The sequence below is a fragment of the Anopheles funestus genome, chromosome 3RL, assembly GCF_943734845.2.
Source record: "Anopheles funestus chromosome 3RL, idAnoFuneDA-416_04, whole genome shotgun sequence".
In the NCBI taxonomy this organism is placed as follows: Eukaryota; Metazoa; Arthropoda; class Insecta; order Diptera; family Culicidae; genus Anopheles; species Anopheles funestus.
In genome coordinates, this window is record NC_064599.1 from 7,474,980 (window position 1) to 7,499,711 (window position 24,732).

Below are 24,732 nucleotides of genomic sequence, written 5' to 3' on the forward strand. Positions count from 1 at the left end.
ACTCTTAAATTGTTGCGTTAAAACAAGTAGTTTGTATAAAACAAGAGAAAAGAAACACTTTCAATGAATCCAAACTGATACAAAACATTGTTTCAAATTTCGCTCCCCAACTGCCAATTTGAATGGGAAGATGTCATGGGTTATACTCATTAGCGCCATCTATTTTTTGATAGCGCAAGCAGAACATGTTCTGATCGTATTGTTGTGGTTTTGATTAATTTTGAAACACATTACGATATCAAAACGTGATTTCCTTCAATGCTCTTGTTATTATTTGCCATTCCAGTTAGGAAAGAATTTATTGTGCACATTGATTTTATTAATTGATTAATATTTTACTGAAAAATCCCTCTATTCCTTTCTAATGCGAAAAATGGTACATGACCATCACAGCCTCCACAATTCGATCCATCTAGCTTGTGTTGCGTCTGCGATAGTGGAACACGTGCCTTCACAAAAAACACCCCAAAAATAACATTATCATCTGCCGGCTATTATCGTACGGTTTTGCATGTTTGTCGTATTTGTGATGGAATTAGTATTTACGGGACAGTGCCTACACTAGCGTTCGAAGGTTAGCTGGTATTGGTTAGCAACGCACCAACCGTTCGGACCACACACCGGTGGTATATGTGTCGCGCGCACTGCTAACCGTTCGCGCTGCGTTTGGCCGTGTCATTCGTTCGTGGCGCGTTCATCAGTTGCTTGCGAACCGCGAACCCGAAGCGAGTGCACGGAAATTGAGTCCACAGCGTTCAGGTGCCACCTTCCCCCTTTCAATCATCGTGCAACGGCAGCACTACTTACGGGTGGTGTGCTCTAGAAAAAAAAAACCGTTTCTTTCCCGTCATTTACCCCGCGCCCTGTTCGTTTCCGTGGCCAAACCGTGGTAGAAAGTGCACGTTTTCAAAATTGGATTAACACAACCCGCACATAGTATAAGACAAACCCTCGTCACCACCGTCATCGTCTAGGCTCGTCCGGGTAACCGTTTTCGTTTTCGTGGCGCTCTTCTACATTTCACAATCATGAGGGAAATTGTGCATCTTCAGGCTGGCCAGTGTGGTAATCAGATCGGGTCCAAGGTACGCCAAAAGCAGCAATTCTTCCCATTCCACGTCCCCATATCGGGTGCGATGGTACCTTTTTGCGTGACTCGCCGTACGTCAGTGTTTATCAGATCAGTGGTTATGTAAGGATTGTGATATCTTATCAATGAATCATGTTTTGGTCGAAGTGTACATCACGCCAAGCCTAGTGCCGGACATTGCCTTGGCCGGCCTGTGTGCGACGTGGCAGCGAGAAGAAAAAAAAGAAGAGGTTCCTACCTTTTTCGAAAATGGTGTCTCCCCTAAATTGAATGCCAGGGTGTACGAAACGTATTTCCGTTCTAAACACTAGCACCGGTATTTATAGAAACCGTCTGGCCGTGTGGTGCGCGCGGTTAAGTGGGAAAGAGAGCGCGCAAGAGCGAAAGCAAGAAGGAACGAGTAGTTGCAGCGCTTAATAAGCGAGTCGCAAGGTGCGACGATGTCTCCAAATACCGCGTACCAAAGTACCAAAAACCCGCGTCTCGTCTTTCCCATTTTCTTTTGTTCTCTGCTGGTGCTCCACTTGGTTTGCCGTGGCTTGCAAACCCCATTTTGCATATGAATGAGTGTATGAGCACGTGTGATTGCGTCCGGAAGCACCAGTGCTTAACCCTTGACAGCAATGGGCAGCAATTAAATGAATGCCCTCGCCCGCGTTTGGTGATCACTTGTTGTTTCTGATGTTGGATGTTGGCCGTTCTAAAGCATTCACCATTGGGAACGACATTATTACACAGATCGAGGCAATAAAAGATGAATGAAATTCGTTTCCATTTGGTTGCAAATGTGACAAGTAAACAACACGGAATCGAAGCACTAGATCGCGCGTATTCCGATCAGATCAGTCATCTGCTTGACTTGGCGCCATCATTCTGATAAGCAAGCGCAACGAGTTATTTACGATTTGATACAAGGTCGCACTATATTTTTGTTGCAAAGTTTCGCACTGAGTTCGCTTTCGTTTCATGCTTCACAGTTCTGGGAGATCATCTCCGATGAGCACGGTATTGATCCGACCGGCCACTATCATGGTGACACCGATTTGCAGCTCGAGCGTATCGACGTGTACTATACCGAGGTGAACGGCAACAAGTATGTGCCGCGTGCGGTACTGGTCGATCTGGAACCGGGCACCATGGATTCCGTCCGGCAGTCACCGTACGGTGCCCTCTTCCGGCCGGATAACTTCGTTTACGCTCAGTCGGGTGCCGGTAAGAAATGTCTCGAATCGTATCGGTATCATGTTCCATCGGATGCTAACAAACCGTCCCCCATTCCGCTCTCGTAGGTAACAACTGGGCCAAAGGTCACTATACCGAGGGTGCCGAGCTGGTGGATAATGTGCTCGACGTGATTCGCAAGGAGACGGAAGCGTGCGATTGCCTGCAGGGCTTCCAGCTGGCACATTCGCTCGGTGGTGGCACCGGTTCCGGCATGGGCACGCTGTTGATATCGAAAATTCGCGAAGAGTATCCCGATCGCATCATGAACACATTCTCCGTCGTTCCATCGCCAAAGGTATGTTACGGCACTGAAACTCGATCCGTGTACGATCGTTTTACGCAATGCACAGTTTGCTGCTGATCGAAATCGAATCGATCGGGGTGAAAAATAACCTTCCGTGAAATGCAATGTTTGCAAAGTATTTTGCTGGAGCTTTACAGCTTCTGGGCAATCCCGATACCGAATGGTGAGAGGAAGCCAAGTGTTCTGATTATCTGTTTTTCTGTCTATGCTGTGGCCCCGTTCTTTTTTTCTCTCTCTCTCTCTCTCTCTCTCTTCCCTTCCCCGGTGGATTGCCTCCGTAGGTATCCGATACCGTAGTAGAGCCGTACAATGCAACGCTCTCCATTCACCAGTTGGTCGAAAACACGGACGACACGTTCTGTATCGACAACGAAGCTTTGTACGATATCTGCTTCCGAACGCTTAAGCTATCCTCTCCCACCTATGGGGACCTCAATCACTTGGTATCCGTAAGTACCGCGCTTTTTTCTGATCACTGTTTTTTTCTCCCTTTCGTCCCATTTTCCGCTCTCCCTTCCCCCCTCCCCCCACCCTCCCTTTCTCTCTCTCTCTGCACGTGTGCGTAGGTGTCCGATGTAGTTTTGGAGCCATACAACGCTACCTTATCGATGCACCAGCTCATCGAAGCATCCGATCAGACCAACTGTATAGATAACGAAGCGCTGTATGACATCTGTTTTAGAACGCTTAGGATCTTCAATCCTACCTATCACGACTTAAACCATTTAATCTCTGTAAGTAACACTCCTGCAGTAGGTAAGAGGGGAAGTGTCCTTCTTCCACCAGATTGCAGCCTGTTTTGTCGTTATCTTTTTTTCTGTTTTCTAACATCCGTTCTGTCACTCACGTTCCCATCGCCCATCGCCGTTGGCACAGAGTGTGATATGTGTCTTGTCGTTCTCCTTATCACAACTGTTAACTGTTTTCCACACTTTTGTACACCGAAATGTGTAACGGCAGGTAACGATGTCGGGTGTGACAACGTGCCTTCGGTTCCCCGGACAGCTTAATGCTGACCTTCGGAAGCTGGCAGTCAATATGGTGCCATTCCCCCGTCTTCACTTCTTCATGCCCGGGTTCGCACCGTTAACGGCGAAAGGATCCCAGCAGTACCGTGCCCTAACGGTTCCAGAACTGACTGCACAGTTGTTCGATGCCAAAAACATGATGACCGCTTGCGATCCTCGCCATGGCCGATATCTGACGTGTGCGGCCATCTTCCGAGGTACGTACCTTCGGTTGATGAACGAACCAGAACGAATACGGTGCGCTAACAACTTCATCTTGCAGGCACAATGTCCATGAAGGAGGTGGATCAGCAGATGCTGAACATTCAGAGCAAGTACAGCAGCTACTTTGTTGAGTGGATTCCGAACAACGTGAAGGTGGCCGTTTGCGACATTGCACCACGTGGTTTAAAAATGTCCGCCACCTTCATCGGCAATACCACGGCAATACAGGAGATCTTCAAGCGCATCTCGGAACAGTTTACCGCCATGTTCAGACGGAAAGCTTTCCTGCACTGGTACACCGGCGAAGGCATGGATGAGATGGAATTCACCGAAGCGGAGTCAAACATGAACGATCTTATCTCCGAGTACCAACAGTATCAGGATGCTGAAGTTGAGGACTATGACGAGATGGAAGAAATTCCCGAAGAGGAGCAACAGCAGCAACAAGAGTAGTGCCGATAGTGGTGATTATTTTTAGCGTTGTTTTCCTTTGCTTTTGTGTTCCTATTTCTAGTAGAAAAGTGTACACCGACGGTGGACGAATGGTCCACCAGTACCAAACAATTTTAAACCAACAAAACACTTTAAACTTTCAACACAGGCTTATTTGTAATAGAGAAACCGTGTAAGATTTGCTTAAAGTGAAATTCCAATAAATTAGATAAGATTGTATCTTTTGACACAAAATAACAACGGAAAAATAAGCTGCTCTTAACAAGAAGTACATAGAAAGAACTAAATGATATAATCTTAAGAAAATGATATCTGTTTCTAATGCCTCGGCGGGGGTACCTTGAAGATAAGATAATAACAATCTTCCCGTGCTTTTTAACCGTAAAATATAAACACTTATTTTCCGGCGTGAAATATTGCTAGCTTAAATTTTGTACATACCCACCACCAACTTGCATTGTCAGAACATTCAAACCGTCTTATCAATTGCCGTGTCTGTTTTACCGATACGATCGACTTTTATTATCTTTCGTTCGGCGCCATATCGACTTTGTCGGGTCGTAAATGAATTGAGGACAAATTATGCGACTTTTGAGTCATACTGAATGCGAAGTATCTTTAGCACACAATATTTATTGCATTTGATCGATGTGTATTCTATCCATTTTTAATATGTGACATGAGCTGTTTTGTCAAGCACCACATCGGAACTCGGAATCTTTGTTACTAGTTAGGAAAAGATTACAGTGTAAAACGTCTTATGAAAACTAAAGAAGCAGACAATAAGACAACGTATTTTTTGCTGATCTAGTTTAATTTATTTACCAAACATCTGTAGTAATAGATTTCGGGAGATAACTTGCACATTAAGCTTTCATATCACGAATTCAAACAAAGTTAAAAACCTATCGATTTAAAATCCACCAGTAGGTAAAACAGCCGTAGACTAAGACGTGTGGTACAATTAGACATATTCAGTTTAAAAATAAGGGAATAGTGCAACGATTACAATAGCTTAGCAGTTATTACCAGCTGAAGGTGATGCTAGTGAGGAAGGGTGATGGTTCATAGAAGCAATTAGATCACGCTGTCGCTTTAGCAGATCATCGATCTGTATTTTATACATTTCTTTCACATCGGATAAATCTAGCTGTAACTCTTCCGTTTTTTCTACCGATTCACCGTACATCTGGAGCAATGCATCATACCGGTTCTGCAAATCTTTAAGTTCCTCCTCCAAACGAATGCTCCGCTCAAAACGTTCCCGAACCTGCGTGTAACATAAAGGGTGGAGATTAATGTTCAGTTTCACACACTTTTAAATTCAGTTAGACATACGTTATCTAATTCCATAGTGAGATTGGAAATTTCCGAACTAAGCACGTTGCGCTCTTGTTGAAACCGAGAAACTTCCCATTGCAGTTGATATACCTCACCGTCTCGTTGCTTTAGCGTCGACTGTAACGTTTCGAGCAGTGACGTGTTGTTGAACATAATCGATGGATTATATCCAACCTCACCTATACTATCGGCAGGCGGCACGCTCCTTTCAACCGACGTTACACCGTGGTTATCTTCGGCCGTATTCCATGGAATGCTGTTCAGCGAATCTGGTAGAGATAAATTGCCCATGCTAGGAGTAGGAGAGGTCTCCTCCGCATGCCTACTGGCAAATCCAGTCTGTAACGTGGCATTAATATCGACTTGTAGTTTCCCATCATTAGGATCATCCTCTAATGTTCCCACTTCCTCGGCTATAACTTTGTCTGTACAATCATTATTTGGTGACGATGTTGATTGTTGACATTCCGTGGAAACCTCTTGCTTTTGCACACATTCCTTCATCCGTTGAGAAGCTTGCCTCTCTTCACATGCTGCCAGTCGTTTTCGATATTCTTGTTCAAGTAATTCAGTTTCTTGGGTTTTTTGTTGTAAGCTAGTTAACGCCTCTTCCGTTTGAATAAGAGTTTCCGTTAAACGCTCTTCTAGCTGAACGATGCGATCCTGCAAGGTGGCAATTATATTACGCTGTGTCACTTCCTTCTCCGTGATCAACTTAACACGTTCTAACGCTTCCGCCAATTGTTGCGTAAAGGAAGTGTCTCGTTGTTCCCAGATACGTTCCTTGTGTCTTATGCTGGACTGCAACGATTCAAGTTGCTTCATCAGCGGCACCGTCAGCAGAGCGGATGCATTTTTTTCCTCCTCGGCACGCGTTTCCGATGCTTCCAGACGGCGCAACAGTTCCACGTGTTCATTCTTTGCGCGAATCAACCGATGCTCATTTTCCCGCTCCGTACGGCGTAGCTGTTCACGCAGTTCTTCCATTTGCTCGATCAGCGTTTTGTTAGTTCTTTGGAAAGACAAATACTCTGCCTCACAGTTCTGCAGTTTCGTCAATCTGTTCTGCAAATCCTGACATGATTCCACCTTTTCATTCAGCTCCTTACGGGCACATTCAAACGATTTGCGGAGACTTTCATATTTTTGTGTTTGATCATCTAAATTCCCATTGAGAATGGCACATTCACGTTCCAGTTTACGTTTTTCCGATGTTAACTTGTGCACGGCATCGATCTGTGACCGTTCCACTTCGTCCTTTGCCGATAATGAACGCTTTAGCCGCTCGGTCTCTTGCGTTAGTTCGTTGATTTCGTCACACTGTCGGCGTATCAGCGTATCGCTTTCCTTTTCCTTTGCTCGTAATTTCTTAATGATGTTTGAATGTTGCAGTACTTGCTTCGAAAGACTTTCACCTTCCTTCTGCAGTTCATTAATCATAAAATCACGCTCGACCAGTGCTTTATCCATTTCGCTTTTGGCAACCCTTTCCTTAGCTTCCGTTCTGAGCGCTTCAAGTTTCGATTTTAGATTTTCCTTTTCACGAATGGATTGCTGAAATTTACGCTCCAGTGCAGATAAACGCTGCATATACCCATCTGGATCCGATGCTCCGTCCCGTTTAGCTTTGCTTTCAAGTTGTGCTGTTAACTGAAAGTTTTGTTCAGTGAGTTCTGCGTTTTGTCTTCCAAGTTCTACCAGCCTGTATTCGCGTTGTTCAAGTGTTTCCGATACCTCAACTAGCCGTCGCATTAACCGTTCCGTTTCGGGCAAATGGCCCGAATCGTCACTATTGCCACTGTTGACGGAAATTTCAGATGGTTCGCGCGTATGCCCGCGTCGTTTTTTGATTAGCAGCATGTCAAAATTTTCACCCTTTCCATCGCTTATCTTCAGTGGGCTGGTGCGATAGGCTCCGCTATGGGTACTACTAGAATCGCCCCCATTCGGGCTAGAGATGATCTCTATATCAGAGGAAGTAGTTGTTTCGATCTCATCGTCACCTAAACTTTGAAACAAACTTTGACTACACCCGGGACCATCCGGCGATTCCAATACCGCATCAGAGAATTGTCCTGAGTTTTCGAGTTGCACTGTCGAGCTGCTTGCCGTTGTATGACCATCCATATCATTGCTTCCGGATCTTATTTCCTCAAAACTGTGTGCCATATCAGATATTTGTGTTTGTGATTCGATGCTCTCATAGCTCTGCTCCAAGCCATGTTCCGATTTCGTTTCTGTGACAGGTTTTGCTTCCGAATAGGTGTTCGCTGAAAGTGAACTTGATTGCGCAACCGAATCGGTACACTTCTCGCCTGATTTGTTCAGTGCCTGACACTCAACACTAACAACGTTTACGGGCAGCGTATTGGAAATTGAAAACTGATGCTTGCTACGACCCGGAGCCACCGTAATGGGCAGTAAATTTACATCACTTTCCAGAACGGTGATCGTTTGTTCGGACAGTGTATTGGAAATGGAATCGTCCTCAACGCTTAGCTCATCCTCGTCTTTCTCACGATGATTTGGTAAGACACTGGCCGGCTGATCCTGATGTGTTTCGGCGTATTTGTTTGGTTCGGTTGTATCTATCGATTCTGGCGTAGCAATTGGTGACATTTCGAGGGTACCGATAACTTCAATCGATTCGGATTCTTCATCATCATGCATCGTGTTTGCTCCAGATGATCGTCGACTGGGCGATGTGAGGGCCGAACCGGAATTAGTGACGGGTGTTAACACTTCAATTGACTCTGAGGTATCAACTTCAGTGGCCGGTGAACTTAACATAGTGGCATTTTTTGAATCTTCAAAACTTCTACACTTCAAGCTGGATGGTGGTTTGGTGACGGTGCTGGAATTGTTAGCCGGTTGATCGAAAAACGAGCCTGCGGAGGAAAACAATCAGAAACTGATAACCCAGCTGTATTTCACTTGCTGTAAATGTTTAATCGCTTACCATCAGTTGCCTCAAAAGACGTGCTTAGCGTGTTAGATGCGATTTTACTATTGCTTACAGCCACTGGGTTGGTAGAAACGTCGGACTGGGTAGGGGTGTTCCTTACCATATCATCGTCACTATCTTCTGCAGAAGTACCTGTCTCAGACAGACCCACTGTTTCTTCTTCATCTTTGATATCAAGCGCTTTATCAATCTGTTTTTGCGCCTCTTTAAGTGCATTTTTCGCCAAATTGGCTATGCCCGTCGTATCAAACCAGCTCATGTTTTCTCAGTTTGTGTTTAATAAGCGCTTGTATTGCAAATTTGTGCCTAGTTGATGATTATAACTGCGTAGAAAAAAGTAAATATTGCCACATAGCTACGTAAGCTAATCAGTATCATGATTAGTTGAGGGAATCCTCCTATCAAGGAGACGCTCACTTCTGCTTTTCACCTTCTAATTTTCACAAATCTAAAAAGTACAGCACAGCACACCATTCCTAACTATTCGAACTTCTGTAAATCACATTCACTGCATGCATTTTTCTTAACAATCACTTTAATAATGCAGTAATTTGATAAAATCACACCTACAATGAACGTACAAAACGTAAACAAACCATGACACAGGTATGCCAAAAATGACCCCAACCAAGGTGTATGTGGATCTGGTAATACAGGGTGGCTCAGTGATACAGGGTTTTTTGCTCAAAGTTGATCAAACTCTGCATTGTTTTCAAATTGAAATGGATTGCTTTGGGGTAGATCTGGAATGCTTCCCGCTCGTTGGAAATGGTGCAGTATGAAATTGACTCTGTTCACAGTATTATTGATTGACACCCTAAAATCTTTGAAAATGGCCCGTATTTTGCCACCTGGAATCAAACCCTGTACTTCAGCTGGCACCCTGGTACATTGTAAGCACCTTGTGCATGTCCCGAAGTTTGGCATGGAAAATGTCAAGCAGCGTGCAGTAGTGTTCGTCTGGGAAATGTATGAATGTGTTGGTCAAAATATACACCTTGTTTCTACAAACTCTGAAGAAAAAATATCAAGTGTAAAAATATCGCATACGTGTGGAGCGCACACAAAATAGGGTAGGTGAATTCAATACCCGAATTGTACTTGCTAGCCACTTTTGTTCGAACGAATTTTACCTATCCGGTTGCGACTATTGGTTTCCACGGACGGGCGAGCTACAAATGTCCAATATTTGAAGGTGCATTGACTTCCCCATCGAGGTGTTTATTGTGTTGTTGATGTTTTAAACTCATCCGTGTGTTTATCAACAAAGAAAATTTTCTATTTTGGTACGTTTTTGTTTCTTCTTGGCCGTGTTTGTTTCGCTTTCTTAATAAAAACGCTGTTGTGAAATAACGCCTTGCCCGCCCTGTTGGTGGTTCGTGGACGAGTTTAGAAGCTGTGCCGTGCTGCTTTTAGGCGGGGGAAGCAGATCACCTATTGGTAGAAGGCTTGGCTGTCGCAACAAAAAAAGTGAACGTGCCATTGTGCTTGTTGATAAATAATTATGATGAAATCGATTGCAACGCTGATGCAAAGTGGTTCAGTGCGTTGCAACAGTGAAAGCATATGAGCAAGCCCTTCTTATTCTTCCGCTGTGAAGGTCGACCGAGGCGTTTTATCTCGGTAGAAATAAGTTTTATTTATGTGTGTTGCGCTTCTATATCGCGCCCTCTCCTATGTGTGTTTTGTGTTTTTAGCTCCCCCGTACTAACCTTTACACGTTCGGTTCTCTTTCATTCTCTTGCGGTTTTACTATTCTTGGAAAACGAAAAAAACGAATCTTTTTGCACTGTCGATGACGACTCGCTGCGGTGGAACTCTACGACCGCTACTACACATGCTCCAACAGTTTCGATGGACTCATTTTTTGACCTTTTCGACCCGTCACCGTCATCGGGTTCGAACAGCGACTCCGACCTGCGGAATGGGAATGATGACGATAGTAACGAGCGGATCGAAACCATCATATACAGCAGCAACGAGCTGGAGCTGAAGGGTATCGACTTCAACCGTGGCTTCCTGCCGCCCGAGCCCCAGCTGGGCAACATTGAGTACAAACTAAAGCTGATCAATCCTTCGAAGCAACGGTTCGAGCATCTGGTGACACAGATGAAATGGCGGTTGCGGGAAGGAAACGGTGAAGCAATCTACGAAATCGGTGTATCCGATTCGGGCCATCTGCACGGACTGAACGATGAGGATATGACCGTGTCGTTGCACACGCTCAACCAGATGGCCCGAAAGCTGGACGCTTCGACCAGCATCCTGCGGCGGAAAAGTCTAGCCGACCATCGAAGCGTCGTGGAGGTGCTGGTGCGCAAAATTCCCGACGATCAGCACAACATAGAGGTGCGTGTCGCTGTGCTGGGCGGTGCCGATGCGGGTAAGTCAACCCTGATCGGGGTGCTAACGCAGGGCGAATTCGACAACGGGCGTGGACTGGCACGGTTAAACATGTTCCGGCACATGCACGAAATACAAACAGGCCGTACGTCCTGCATATCACACGAAACGCTTGGCTTCGATGCGGAGGGCAGCGTTATTAACTACAAGTACAACGAGATGATGACGGCGGAAGAGATCAGCGACCGGTCGACGAAGCTCGTCACCTTCATGGATTTGGCCGGGCACCGGCGCTATCTGAAAACGACCGTACAGGCCCTGTCCGGGTACTGTCCGCACCATGCGCTGATTGTGATAGCGGCCGGTAACATTAGCAACATGACACGGGAGCATCTGGCGATTATTCACGCGCTGGACATATCGTTCTCGATTATCGTCACGAAGATTGATCTCGCTCCGCCCGAACCGATCCTGTTCGAGCTGAAGAATTTGCTCACCTCGATCGGATACCGGAAGGTACCGTACTTAATTGCCAACCAGGACGACGTGCTGAACGCGAACGCGCACCAAAGCGTGGAACAGATCGTGCCCATCTTTTGTGTGTCGAATGTGACCGGCGCCGGGCTGGATTTGCTCATCCAGTATCTGTACGTGCTGTCGCCGGGCATTAGCAACGCGGAGAAGGAACGGCTCGAGCAGCAGCCGATCGAGTTTCAGATTGATGAAATATTTCGCGTCTCCGAGGTGGGAACCGTGGCCGGCGGGCTGCTCTGCAAGGGCGTACTCACCGAGAACAGCCAGGTGAAGGTGGGCCCGTTACAGGACGGGTCGTTCTTTTCGGTCACCGTCCAAACGATTCACCGCAACAAAGCACCATGCCGTGTGGTGCGAGCGGGTCAAAGTGCTTCACTGTCCTTCAGCACCGTCGAGCCAATGCCTGCGCTACGCAGCGGAATGGTCATACTGCCAGACTATGAAAGCAATGATGTAGCCTGTGGGTGCTTCTTCTTTCAGGTATGGTAACGATTTCGCTGATAACACTACTGATCCATCTACTAATCCATCTCTTCTTGTTGCTGTAGGCACAAGTGTCCGTGTTGTTTCACGCAACACGAATCTTTAAAGGATTTCAGACTACCGTACACATCGGTAGCATTCGCCAGACGGCCATCATCGAGGGTATCATGGGCGCCGGGGACACGGGCATCGGTACAAACCAATCCGCCTCGGTACTGTTCCGGTTCGTGCGACATCCGGAGTACGTCCGTCCCGGGATGCGAATACTATTTCGTGAAGGTACCAGCAAAGGCATCGGGAAGGTAACGCAGGTATTCCCGCTGAAAAAACCACTCAACTCCACCGGCTAGGGCTGTGCAGAAACCTAACTAACTAACTTGCATGTAACGTCGATTGCACCGTTACAACTTACATGAATGTATAAAATGACGTATGAATAACCTGAACTTAGCGTGACGATTGAATTGGAAATAAAATTTCTGTGATTTTAAACATGTTGACCAGAGCGTTGTCATCTAGCGCTAGAAATTGCTATTACCTCAGGAGTTTACCATGGTTTACTTTGATTCTATTTATAGCAAATAGTTGTGTATCTACAGCTAATGTTGTACCGTGTTGGAATTTCCATCGGAAACAGTCACTTCAGCCGTGGGGGAAGTAAATTTAAACAACACAGCAAGCGAAGATAATGCTCCGTTGCCGTTCTGTTTCTCTAGTAACCGTATCCAGGACAGTAGCGAATCCTTGGTGGAAGTTCCAGTGCAACAGATGGCATAGATGATGCCGTCATCCTGCTCGTGAACTGAGCGCCGGCGTGTGCTCACTGCTGACCCAAATCGTTGTCCTTTGCGAAACCGCAAATCTAGTCCAATGTAGGGATTGTGCAGATTGCTAACATCTTTAGAAAAAGAAACCACAATTAGTAAGTGTTCGTTCGATAATAATTTCCCCTCTTGTCTTCCTTACCATCCGGGTCCTCCGTTTGTTCAATCGGTTCCAAAGGTTTCGGGGCACTCTTTAGTATGTAATAGCTGATGCAACGATTTCGTAACCATATCACAAATGGACCCTCTATATAGATCGGTTCCTCCTTATTATGAGCCTCCAGTAGTTCCGATTGTTCAACGCTCTGTCCACTAACAACCCACGTATGGTCGAGCGCGTTCTCCACCGTTTTTGTGTCAAATATTTCAACTTTACTGCGTGGATCAATCGAACACATACGCTCAACTGCTAACCGGGCTAGTTCGAATGTGTCGTCCGGTACCGGATTCGGCAGCAACCACGGTGATAGATTTTTAAACTTTGGCATCCAGTACATCATGCGCCAGTACTTCCGCACCGGGTGTCCCTTCTTGCCGAATACGTTGATCAGCATCGCTTCCATCTCGTAATCGGGCATCACACCGTTATCCTCCATTTGTTCCAGCAGATCTATAATGCACTGCTGTTGGCGCGGATAGTGCATAAACTCGGCCTGAAAAATATTCGTCGGTATGAACTTGCCCTTGGGCATGACGTCGATCAGTGCTTTGTACACAGCAATGTCCTTGTTCACGCCAAACTCTTCCATGTGGCGCAAAGCGGCATAAATGAATTCAACGTGATTACGCCGGTGTACGCTACGCTTTTCAAATATTTTCACCATCTCTATGTACGTTTGTTTGTCCTTTTTGGCCGCCGATTCGAACAGGTTCGTGCGAACGATTAAGCTTTTCTTGTCGCTCGGATTACCATCATCCGCCGTTCCTTCTTTCGATTGTGTGCTGCACTGTCGGAACGGTATGGCTAATCGTACCGGGTGCTTCAGGACGCCCATCGGCCATCGAAGATATCTCGTTAGAAACATATCTGCCGGTAACTAATATTTCAAATCAAAACCTTTCACAAAAACGAAATACAAATTGCCGCAAAATGGTATTGCGTGAAAATGGCATAACATTCTGCTGTCAGAACGAATCAAGGTAAACAAAGCACGATAATAACCGATTGACAGTCAGCTGATGCCTTCTATTGCTATTGCTATTATTTCGGCGCCTACGTTGTTTACATTTTTTGTTGTTGCAAGTGTGATCAAAACGCGCGCCAACCATGACGTCGATCGCGTTGAGAATATTCAATTTCCCTCCCATATTTACAAGCGTCGACGTGCGGGAGTTTTTACATCTCTTCGGATTGGAAACGGTTCGCTTTATCAAACGTAGAAACGCTGACGGTGCGATTGTAAGTGTAGACAACGATTCGGAAGCACGGCTAGTGATTGCACGCTTACATCAGCTGCTGATCAAAACACACCGATTAAAAGTAGAGTATTCGAATGAAGCCGAGCCAATCTCAACCCATCCCTCGTGGAAAGAAGCTACAAAACGTAATACCGTCGTCAGCTCCGAGGAGAGATGTTTTCCGGTCGCATTTGAAGGATTCCCACCGTCACATCTTTCATACCGGTACCCCAAATCGTCGCCGGAAATATTGGAAAACATCACCAACGAGCTTGCTTCGAACACTGCACTCTACTATCAGACGCTACATTTGATGAACAAAATGAACCTGAAACCACCGTTTGAAAGTCGACAGAAAACGGACCCAATCACACCCATAGCGCCGGAAGAAAGTCTCCAAACACATCCAGCTAGTTTGTCGGAAGAGGAATCTGAGCTTGAATCGGATTCTGAATTAAGCAGTACTAGAAAGACAAAAGCAACCTTTAACTTGTTAAAACGCACAATGAAGGTAGTCAATTATGACCCTTCTATGGTAGAACAACAAATCATGCAGAAGTCACAGAAAAAGGCCAAACTAGAAATAAACATTTCCGGAGCATCACTGACGGCACCACCACCACAAGGAAACGTTTGCAGCGATACGGTTTTAGCATCACCGGAGATTATACCATCCACCCAGGAAGAGGCTCCCACACTTTCGATGGATGATATTTTAAGCAACCGAATTCCTGACGAGCAACGAAAAACATTGAATGTTTTCCAAAGCTACAGCCCAGGAGAACCGACCAACAAGCTGTACATTAGGAATCTCTCCAAACAAGTGGCGGAAGAGGATCTAATAGCACTGTTTAGCATTTTCTTCCAAGGTTCGGAACTGCTCAAAACTATGGACGTAAGGTTGATGAAAACGGGAAGAATGAAGGGCCAAGCTTTTGTGACTTTCGTTCCTGTAGAGGCGGATGAAGATTTGCCTAGTAGCAAAAGATTTCAGAAATGTATTGAGCGAGCAATGAACACAGTGAATGGGTACATTTTAAAGGACAAACCTGTGGTAGTTTCTTATGCAAAGAGTTCGTGAGAAGCATAATAAATTATGTGATAAAAGAATGCCCTGGATTTCTTAAGATCCCTTCCTGTGATACGTACAGCAATTCAATTTGCAATAATCAAAAGCTCGTAAGGTCAAAATGTTTTAGAAAATCAACTATTACAAGCTTGCGTGGAAAGAATAATCATAAAATATATTTTATTTAAAAGTTTGATCAGCTTTGGGCAGCATTTAAAAATCCCGTTGCCGTTGAATGTAGAGCACACCTTTGCTTTAGTAGCCTTGTGCTCAGTATTGTAGGTAAAATGTCATAAAGCGCGGCAGTAGAATGAAAACAACAAACCATTTCGTTGTGTACTTCTTCCGAGCAAACACGAGTTTTGTGCGAGGATCGGTGAAAATAATTGACCTACATATGTGTATGGTTTAATATCGATACGAAATCGACCCCGCGCACAAAAAGCTTTTCTTTTAACATGGATCCACCATCAAGTAAAGAAAGGCTTCCACTAACAAACGTTTCCAATAATGTTATCCCACGATCGTGTAAACTGAACACAACAAGCGATGATCCGTTGGAAGAACAAAATAAAGCTATTGCACACGGTAACGAGGACACTTTTTTCCTGTACCGCAAGGAGCACCAACATAGGACAGTAGAAGCAAATGACAGTGAGTATTGTAGTCGAACCAATCTTCAACAAGATGAATATCCCTGCTTACATCTAATCACTTTGTAGATCCTTTCAACCTACTGTCCGACGAAGTGTTGCTGCACATACTGAAATGGGTTCCCAAAAAGACACTACTTGCCTGTGGCGAAGTGAACCGTCGGTTCTACCGGGTGGCGAAGGACGAAACGCTTTGGTATAGGTTAGATCTCAGCAATCGAATGCTTCAGTTTAACGGGTTGGTAGAGGTGGTTAGTCGTGGCGTTGTTGTGCTACGCCTAGCGCAAACATACATCGTCGAACCCATTTCGGACAGCTGTCTGGACATTCCCCCAGGGATAAAGGTACAATATTTGGATCTCAGCATGTGTACGATCAGCATACCTGTCCTGCGAGCGCTGCTATCTAATTGCCGGGCGCTGGTCAAGCTTAGCCTAGAGAACGTTCCCCTTGATGGTGGAATTTGTGCGGAAATAGCCGAGAATCGGCGGCTAGAATCATTGAATCTTACCATGTGCTCAGGCATTGATGCGGATGGGATGCACTCGATGGCAAAAGCGTTAACGAAACTGTTCAGCTTGAATGTAAGCTGGACCAATTTAACCCTCGAAGCAGTTCAGGAGCTGGTACAAAATCTAACACCACAGATTTCGCACCTAAACATAGCGGGATGCCGTACCACGTTGTACGATGAGGGTAAGTACTGAGCTTTCAAAAAAGAGATACTGACGATTGGAACTAATTTATTACTTTTTCATTTTCTTTTTTTTGCTGCGTAGCGGTGGCGGTGTTAACGAAACGCTGTCAACGTCTAGTAGCGTTGGATCTATCCGATTGTACACAGCTTACAGATGCAACAATAAGAACGCTATGTAAAACACGCAAGATAGAGTACCTGTCGTTATCGCGATGTTACAATATTCCTGTAACTTCTTATTTGTAAGTATTCTGTTGTGTTTATTCTGTTTGGTTTCACATGACAACATGTCCTTTTAATTGTAGGAATTTGTCGGAGCTAAAAACGTTACGGTTTTTGGATTTATTTGGCCTAGTTTCCGACCATGCGATCGAAACACTGAAGCACTCGTTGCGCGACATTGGAATCAATAAGTATTATCACAGTTCCATTGCACGGCCCACAGTTGGCACGAAAAGAACATCGATCTGGGGCCTCAGAACGCGTGATTAAAAGTGAAATGTGGTTGACAGCAAAAAAGCATCAAAGTGAAAAGAATGCTAAGATTGGCACCGGAATATCATTCTACGTTGCAAACGCAATAAACAGATATGATTTTATTCCTTCGATTGTTGTTTGTTCGGATGCGAAGGAAAGGATGGAGCAATGCACGTTGATGGTCAAGATACATTTACGTTTTATTCTGTCACAAAAGCTTAATTGTTTTTTTTTTGCAAACAAACTCTTGTTCGCTTCTCATTCGGTTCACAAAGTTTGCATAACCTATTTAGTGGGATGGGGTTACAAAACGTCCTTACAAATCCTTTTTATCTATCTTCAAAATGAAACATAAAACAACCGTTGCTCACTATTCTGTAGAAAGATGTACACTACCACCCAGAAGAACGTTTGAAGGAATTGTTGTTCAGGAACCATCTTCCACCGCGACAAATAGACATGCAGTGAATGTGGCAGAGGTGATTCTGCGAAGAAGGCAGTATTAAAATTAAATTCCATATTTCTGCATCAGCTATGCACGCCGCGGACGATTAGCTGCGGCTTTGATAACTCCGCTCCTAAGTCTATCGGGTTTCTGGTTTGATTTTCGGTGGGTTGAACGAGGTGTACTTGGCTTTTTTCGATTTTTTGCTCTTGACCGTCGTAGCCGTCGCTGCGGTGGAGGACGACGACGAGGACGAGGTGGATGAACCGGCCTGGAACGTGTGCCAACTGTTGACACGACTCTGGCGGGATTCTTCAAAATTCTTCTGCCATTCCTTCTGCAAATCGCGCTGTTCCTCTTCCTCGATCTCTGCCTCCCTTTTGCGCTTACGTTCTTCCATATCGCGCACCTCTAGTTGTTGCCGGCGTCTTTCGATATCGGCGAACAGCTTCATCACCATTACGTAGATGGCGTGTTTGTACTTGGCTGGATCATCTTCCGGCACACCGTCGTACTTGCCTTCCTTCTTCAGCTTTTTCTTCTTTTCTGCAATCTGAAATACGGTGCAAGTAGTGCGTTAGCAAAGCTTTCAAACGTCATCCAGGCAAATGTTCCGCTGTTCTTGCTTACCATCATATCGGTGCGGTCCTTCGCCTCTTCATAGACTTCGAGACATTTTTTGCGCGTTGCTTCGTTCTCGAGCGTCTTGTACGCTTTGCTGATGATTTCGAAAGCTTGTTGTGCGCGATCTAGGTTGTCCGGGTTCTTGTCCGGATGTACCAGTATCGATAGGCTGCGATATTTTTTCTTTATCTGCTCCAGCGGTGTGTCACAGTCGAGCTGTAGCACCTCGAACGGGTTCAGGTTGAAATAGGTTGCACCCGGGCGCAGTAACCGATCGATTTGCTGTTTGGATGTAAGGACTGAATCGCGCTTTTCTATTTCTTTCACCTACGGGAAGAATAGCGGAATACCCGCGGAGGGTAGTTTAGTACCTGTCCGATATCGCAACATTGCGCACCTTCACAATCGCTTACCTCGGTGTAAAATTCGTTGAACGTTTGCTCCTCATTTCGACTGCCCTGTGCCATCTTTCAAAGAATATAGCTTGAATCGACACGAGCACGCAGGATTCGGTCGTTTTCTCCGGAGAGAAGAGGCTTTTTGTTTATTTCGTTCTGTGTTTTGACTAGCCGTAGCTTGGTGTTGATTTTTTCATCTGTTTTCCTTAGGCAGTGTTCTTGCAAATGCAAAATTGACACATGAGCAAATGTCAAACAAATATTGGAAGTTGTAGCAATGCACTCGTATAGAATTCAAGTTTGTTTTGCTCCTCTGTGCATCCACGTACTATATCTTGATAGTTTTGTAATTAATATTTATTCGACGCTAGTTTATACCTATGTATACAGGATAAACTTGATAAATGTTTCATATTTTATTTTAAGTTGAAAAACTCCCTCGAGCAAATGTCAGGTGAGATGGTTGAACAATACCGCTCACAGTGAGCTGTCACTGCTCGCGCGAGTGTGTTGGTGTATTTTGTATTTTTTATTGGTGCAACAGCGCAAACATTCACTGCCTTTACTAGGGGAGCAAAGTATAGTTTGTTCCGAACAAAAAAGTGCAACATAACACCTGCTCGGAAGGGAGAAAAGATTCCATCAGTTTCTTTTCCCCCTAGTGTTGTCATTGGTTACAAACATAGGTGCTCCAAGTTGCAGCGAAAGATCCTTTTCAAACCAAAGCGTTCACTTAACCTGTGTACCCGTACCCATTTTGGGGCCGGATGAAAGAATGGATAGTAATTCACCTAATCCGCAGCACAGTGGCAGTGGTCCTGTCCCCAGTGGTAGTAATGAAAGGGACATTGCCAACAGAAGAAATCGTCTAATGCGCATAACGCAGCGTACAATTGATACGGACGACAGTAGTCGAAGCAGTAGCAGCAGCAGTTTCAGCGACATGGAAGATAACAACAATGAAGTAGACGAGCGAAACGAACAAGGCGATTTTGGTGCAAACAGTGCAACTTCCGAGCATGGCCCCGAGGGCGAGGAAATGCCAGAGGATGAAGCAGCACGACTTTTCGAAGACTACATCCGCGAACGCGAATCTTCTGCGACGGAAATTTATAATACAGAGCTTCCCACGGAACACGCAGTAAGTAACGACAATGGGAAGTACTGCAGCTTTGAGGGAAAGTTACTAACTTAGCGATGAATTTGTATTCTCTTTTCCACAACAGTACCTTGGCAAGATGGAACGTGTTGAAGGGGTGGATTATCTGGAACCGGGCAAAACATACCGTCTCCCCATATACAGCCATCATTCGATTGTGTATCCGGGCGAAATTGTTCCACTGATGCTGAACGATTCTAATTTCTACAGTTCCAACGACTCCTCCGATGGGTTAAAATTTGGTCTGGTGTTTCAAAATCAGTACAGCGACAGTGGACGCGTGTACGGTGTAACGTGCCAGGTGTACGAACGTGGTTCGGAAGGATTGTCGGCTCTCCTAAAAACGGTTGCCCAGCAACGATTCTATATCGTTCGCCATTCGCAGGAGCGAAGGTATGTACATACGTTTTACAGCGACGGTTGCTATGTGAACCGCTTAACCGGTTGCTACAGAGCTGTGTGTTATTAACGTACCCGCGATGGGTTATTGTTCTTTCCATCAGGGCCGATGTAAAAATTCTTCCCGAAATCGTACTACCCGATCCGCTGATCAGTTGTTGCTCAAATGCCATGGTACGGTACGCCTACAGTAGCCGGAAGGATCGGCTGACGAGCTTTAAGCGCTTGCTGACGCAAACGACGGTATGGCCACAGTTTGTCTACGACCAGTATGACACGAAGGAAGTGATGGCAAAGGTGGAGCGGTTTCTTTCGTCACTCAACATAACCAGCGTTCAAACGGATAAAGTGAAGTTGTCGTTCTGGTTGGCGCGAAATATTCCGCTGACGGAGGAATATCGGAAGATGATCTTCTGTACCGATTCGGTGTTGCGTCGTATGTTGATAATCAATAAGGCGCTCGATCATGTAAGAATTCGATCCCGGTTAGCGATAAGGAGCGATCATATTGGAATGTTTTATTTTGCACCTAATATTTTTTACAGATGTGGTATTTTATATGCAAACGATGCGAAAGCGAGATCGCCAATTATGATGATATGTTCGCGATGTCGAAGCAGGGTGTGCAAACCAGCTACTGCAACCCATCCGGTTACGTACATGACACGCTCACCGTCCACAAGACGAAGGAAAACTCAACTCTGCCCGTTGAACGGCCCTCAACGAACTTCAGCTGGTTCCCGGGATACTCGTGGCAAATTATTGTAAGTACACGACTGAGGCGTCGTGATAATAGACGAAATAATACACACTCTTTCTCTCTTCATATCTCTATCTGTCTCTCTCTCTCTCTCTTTTGGGCAGGTATGTGCGAACTGTCGACAGCATCTTGGCTGGAAGTTTGTAGCGGAGAAGAAGAACGTTTTACCCAAAAGTTTCTATGGGCTGTCTGGTACGAACATTACCGTTAAATCACACGGAGATGTGAAGAAGACTGAAGACGAATTTAACGTCACCGCCAGAACCCCAGCGAGCGAAGAGCAGTTAGATTATGAAGAACTGTCCGAGTTTGACTCCAGCACTGATGAGGAGCTATATTGAGCATCGGCGGAGGTATCCGTAGTCAAATGGGTCATGAGTGAGTTTTTCTTTTGTTTTCGGCTGTCTTGATGCGTTTTAATTAATGTATTGTATTATTGTTTCCATTCATTATCCTGGCTGGTAAAACCCCGTGCGGGGAAGGACATTTAGAGGTTCGTTTTTAAACCCTCTCCGGTTTGTTAGTCTGTTAAACGAATACGTTTATTAGTTTCGATGTGTCGAAGGCGATTCAATCACCTTGATCAGTTTATAGCTGCCTTTAAAATAAATTTTATCTAACTTTGGAAGCTTGAATGATATTCATTGGGAAAATAATCTATCTAATTTCTTAACATATTATTCTACAGTACATTTTTCCTGTACAACGTTTGTGCTTTTGGTCTTTGTACTTTGGAAGCAAATTAGAAGGTTTATGAAACAAATGATCACACCATCTCAATCTATATGTAACTATTTGTCCATACATAATCATTCTCGCTTAAAGAGAAGTAAATGAAAATCTATATGTTAAGCTGGAATGGACATCAAAGATGAGACATTATGTTTCATATTTATCCACATAAAATGTTATACAACTATAAGCACACAATTGTGAAACCTTTTTCAATCGTTGAGAAATATGTTGTACCAAGTCGAGAAAGATTGGACTTTGTCTTCGTGAGCGGCGTGAGTAAGTAAGTAACGAATCTTCATGCGCAATGATCTGGGGAATCGTGTGTACATACAACAGACTCATTAAACTTCTACAACACTACATCAAAGACTTCATCATTCAATGCAATCATATGATCGATAGCCAATAGTAAAGCATTTTGAATCATTATAAATAGTAACGAGGCGAAAAAAGAACAACTAAACGATATTCTAGAATGACGGCTAGAGGAGAGAAATGAATGTTACCATCTTTCATGTATGCTCTCTTGGTGTTGAAGAGCGTCATGTCGAATTGGTTCAGCCGTTTAAAAGCTTCTAAGGGACGATACTAAGCGGCGCCGCTTAATCGATTTTTTGCTACGGGGGAAGGCTTATGAAATTTTAAATTTTTTTTGTTATTTTCTATTCTTTTTTTTCATTTAAAACATTATTTGAGTGAAAAGAAACTCATTGCAACCAATTGGCATTAAAATAAAACAATTTTATTTTTTTTGCAAAATTTCTCAAAAAAAACGTAAGGGGTAAGCCTTATGAAATTTTCGAGTTGAAATTTTTTTGAAATTTTTTTTTCGATTTTTTATTCTTTTTCTAGTTTAAAGCATTATTTGAGAGAAAAGAAACATATTGCAACAAATTCCCATTAAAATATATCACATTTTCCAATTTTGCTAAATTGTTCAAAAACAGGGTAAGGAACATGGTTCCCTGAATAACTTCTGGCACAGACATCTGACGGTATGGCCGTTCAAGAAGGAAATGTAGCCATTGGTGCCATCTATCGACCACAAGTTAAAGATTGGCGATCCGTTGGATACCGACCGAGTTATAGGCAAAAGTTGGTGCAAAAATGAGAAAAATTTTACATTTTATTAAACAGGGTAAGGAACTTGGTTCCCTGAATAACTTCTGGCACAGACATCTGTTTTTTATTTCAATCATTATTTGAGTGAAAAGAAACTCATTGCAACCAATTGGCATTAAAATAAAACAATTTTATTTTTTTTGCAAAATTTCTCAAAAAAAACGTAAGGGGTAAGCCTTATGAAATTTTCGAGTTAAAATTTTTTTGAAATTTTTTTTTTATTTTTTATTCTTTTTTTAGTTTAAAGCATTATTTGAGAGAAAAGAAACATATTGCAACAAATTCCCATTAAAATATATCACATTTTTCAATTTTGCTAAATTGTTCAAAAACAGGGTAAGGAACTTGGTTCCCTGAATAACTTCTGGCACAGACATCTGACGGTATGGCCGTTCAAGAAGAAAATGTAGCCATTGGTGCCATCTATCGACCACAAGTTAAAGATTGGCGATCCGTTGGATACCGACCGAGTTATAGGCAAAACTTGTTGCAAAAATGAGGAAAATTTTACATTTTCTCAAACAGGGTAAGGAACTTGGTTCCTCGAATAACTTCCGACACAGACATCTGAGGGCATGACCGTCCAAGAAGAAAATGTAGCCATTGGTGTCATCTATCGACCACAAGTTAAAGATTGGCGATCCGTTGGATACCGACCGAGTTATAGGCAAAACTTGGTGCAAAAATGGGAAAAATTTTACATTTTATCAAACAGGGTAAGGAACTTGGTTCCTCGAATAACTGCTGGCACAGACATCTGAGGGCATGGCCGTCCAAGAAGGAAATGTAGCCATTGATGCCATCTATCGACCACAGGTTAAAGATTGGCGATCCGTTGGATACCGACCGAGTTATAGGCAAAACTTGTTGCAAAAATGAGGAAAACTTTCCATTTTCTCAAACAGGGTAAGGAACTTGGTTCCTCGAATAACTTCTGGCACAGACATCTGACGGTATGGCCGTTCAAGAAGGAAATGTAGCCATTGGTGCCATCTATCGACCACAAGTTAAAGATTGGCGATCCGTTGGATACCGACCGAGTTATAGGCAAAACTTGGTGCAAAAATGACCCTTAGTAAATTTTCATTTTTTTGAATTTTTTGATTTTTTCAGTATTTTTCACTCTTTTTTTTATTTCAATCATTATTTGAGTGAAAAGAAACTCATTGCAACCAATTGGCATTAAAATAAAACAATTTTTTTTTTTTGCAAAATTTCTCAAAAAAAAACGTAAGGGGTAAGCCTTATGAAATTTTCGAGTTAAAATTTTTTTGAAATTTTTTTTCTATTTTTTATTCTTTTTTTAGATTAAAGCATTATTTGAGAGAAAAGAAACATATTGCAACAAATTCCCATTAAAATATATCACATTTTTCAATTTTGCTAAATTGTTCAAAAACAGGGTAAGGAACTTGGTTCCCTGAATAACTTCTGGCACAGACATCTGACGGTATGGCCGTTCAAGAAGGAAATGTAGCCATTGGTGCCATCTATCGACCACAAGTTAAAACTTGGTGCAAAAATGACCCTTAGTAAATTTTCATTTTTTTGAATTTTTTGATTTTTTCATTATTTTTTACTCTTTTTTTTATTTCAATCATTATTTGAGTGAAAAGAAACTCATTGCAACCAATTGGCATTAAAATAAAACAATTTTATTTTTTTTGCAAAATTTCTCAAAAAAAACGTAAGGGGTAAGCCTTATGAAATTTTCGAGTTGAAATTTTTTTGAAATTTTTTTTTCGATTTTTTATTCTTTTTCTAGTTTAAAGCATTATTTGAGAGAAAAGAAACATATTGCAACAAATTCCCATTAAAATATATCACATTTTCCAATTTTGCTAAATTGTTCAAAAACAGGGTAAGGAACTTGGTTCCCTGAATAACTTCTGGCACAGACATCTGACGGTATGGCCGTTCAAGAAGGAAATGTAGCCATTGGTGCCATCTATCGACCACAAGTTAAAGATTGGCGATCCGTTGGATACCGACCGAGTTATAGG

General features: G+C 43.7%; 8 protein-coding genes across 15 annotated transcripts; 5 read left to right on the top strand and 3 right to left on the bottom strand.

Moving 5' to 3' along the window:
• Positions 1–673: 673 nt before the first annotated feature.
• LOC125769878 (tubulin beta chain-like) lies at positions 674–4,554 on the top strand. Of its 2 annotated transcripts, none has more exons than XM_049438840.1 (6): positions 674–1,085; positions 2,068–2,302; positions 2,380–2,609; positions 3,185–3,352; positions 3,579–3,843; positions 3,909–4,554. In XM_049438840.1, the coding sequence occupies exons 1-6, from the start codon at positions 1,029–1,031 to the stop codon at positions 4,301–4,303; spliced, it is 1,350 nt and encodes a 449-aa protein (XP_049294797.1). In that variant the 5' UTR covers positions 674–1,028; the 3' UTR covers positions 4,304–4,554. The 2 variants fall into 2 exon arrangements, with proteins under 2 accessions (XP_049294797.1, XP_049294796.1); XM_049438839.1 differs by lacking the exon at positions 3,185–3,352 and adding an exon at positions 2,900–3,067 and having other exon boundaries at positions 675–1,085.
• Positions 4,555–5,098: 544 nt separating this feature from the next.
• LOC125769874 (TATA element modulatory factor) lies at positions 5,099–9,460 on the bottom strand. Of its 3 annotated transcripts, none has more exons than XM_049438832.1 (4): positions 9,040–9,460; positions 8,604–8,932; positions 5,642–8,532; positions 5,099–5,573 (listed from the first exon to the last, which is right to left on the bottom strand). In XM_049438832.1, the coding sequence occupies exons 2-4, from the start codon at positions 8,866–8,868 to the stop codon at positions 5,319–5,321; spliced, it is 3,411 nt and encodes a 1,136-aa protein (XP_049294789.1). In that variant the 5' UTR covers positions 8,869–8,932; positions 9,040–9,460; the 3' UTR covers positions 5,099–5,318. The 3 variants fall into 3 exon arrangements, with proteins under 3 accessions (XP_049294789.1, XP_049294787.1, XP_049294788.1); XM_049438830.1 differs by having other exon boundaries at positions 9,027–9,460; XM_049438831.1 differs by having other exon boundaries at positions 8,604–8,964; positions 9,027–9,460.
• Positions 9,461–9,595: 135 nt separating this feature from the next.
• LOC125769875 (GTP-binding protein 2) lies at positions 9,596–12,469 on the top strand. 4 transcript variants are annotated; one of them, XM_049438834.1, is made up of 3 exons: positions 9,596–9,682; positions 10,459–11,966; positions 12,035–12,469. In XM_049438834.1, exons 2-3 carry the CDS (start codon positions 10,464–10,466, stop codon positions 12,317–12,319), a joined length of 1,788 nt encoding a protein of 595 aa, XP_049294791.1. In that variant the 5' UTR covers positions 9,596–9,682; positions 10,459–10,463; the 3' UTR covers positions 12,320–12,469. The 4 variants fall into 4 exon arrangements, with proteins under 4 accessions (XP_049294791.1, XP_049294790.1, XP_049294792.1 ...); XM_049438833.1 differs by lacking the exon at positions 9,596–9,682 and adding an exon at positions 9,689–9,895; XM_049438835.1 differs by lacking the exon at positions 9,596–9,682 and adding an exon at positions 9,689–9,804.
• Positions 12,470–12,515: 46 nt separating this feature from the next.
• Positions 12,516–13,925, bottom strand: LOC125769881 (evolutionarily conserved signaling intermediate in Toll pathway, mitochondrial). The gene is made up of 2 exons (XM_049438848.1): positions 12,936–13,925; positions 12,516–12,867 (listed from the first exon to the last, which is right to left on the bottom strand). Exons 1-2 carry the CDS (start codon positions 13,816–13,818, stop codon positions 12,569–12,571), a joined length of 1,182 nt encoding a protein of 393 aa, XP_049294805.1. The 5' UTR covers positions 13,819–13,925; the 3' UTR covers positions 12,516–12,568.
• An 18-nt stretch (positions 13,926–13,943) lies between these two features.
• On the top strand, positions 13,944–15,301 carry LOC125769880 (RNA-binding region-containing protein 3). Its single transcript, XM_049438847.1, has one exon. The coding sequence runs from the start codon at positions 14,061–14,063 to the stop codon at positions 15,270–15,272; it is 1,212 nt and encodes a 403-aa protein (XP_049294804.1). The 5' UTR covers positions 13,944–14,060; the 3' UTR covers positions 15,273–15,301.
• A 77-nt stretch (positions 15,302–15,378) lies between these two features.
• On the top strand, positions 15,379–17,322 carry LOC125769882 (S-phase kinase-associated protein 2). Its single transcript, XM_049438849.1, has 4 exons — positions 15,379–15,914; positions 15,983–16,609; positions 16,693–16,852; positions 16,916–17,322. Exons 1-4 carry the CDS (start codon positions 15,719–15,721, stop codon positions 17,100–17,102), a joined length of 1,170 nt encoding a protein of 389 aa, XP_049294806.1. The 5' UTR covers positions 15,379–15,718; the 3' UTR covers positions 17,103–17,322.
• Positions 17,263–18,791, bottom strand: LOC125769883 (dnaJ homolog subfamily C member 8). Its single transcript, XM_049438850.1, has 3 exons — positions 18,570–18,791; positions 18,163–18,483; positions 17,263–18,085 (listed from the first exon to the last, which is right to left on the bottom strand). Exons 1-3 carry the CDS (start codon positions 18,621–18,623, stop codon positions 17,672–17,674), a joined length of 789 nt encoding a protein of 262 aa, XP_049294807.1. The 5' UTR covers positions 18,624–18,791; the 3' UTR covers positions 17,263–17,671.
• Positions 18,792–19,060: 269 nt separating this feature from the next.
• LOC125769876 (protein cereblon) lies at positions 19,061–21,794 on the top strand. 2 transcript variants are annotated; one of them, XM_049438838.1, is made up of 6 exons: positions 19,061–19,695; positions 19,781–20,106; positions 20,217–20,580; positions 20,658–20,876; positions 20,977–21,250; positions 21,355–21,794. In XM_049438838.1, exons 1-5 carry the CDS (start codon positions 19,330–19,332, stop codon positions 21,211–21,213), a joined length of 1,512 nt encoding a protein of 503 aa, XP_049294795.1. In that variant the 5' UTR covers positions 19,061–19,329; the 3' UTR covers positions 21,214–21,250; positions 21,355–21,794. The 2 variants fall into 2 exon arrangements, with proteins under 2 accessions (XP_049294795.1, XP_049294794.1); XM_049438837.1 differs by having other exon boundaries at positions 20,977–21,794.
• The last annotated feature ends 2,938 nt before the right edge of the window (positions 21,795–24,732 follow it).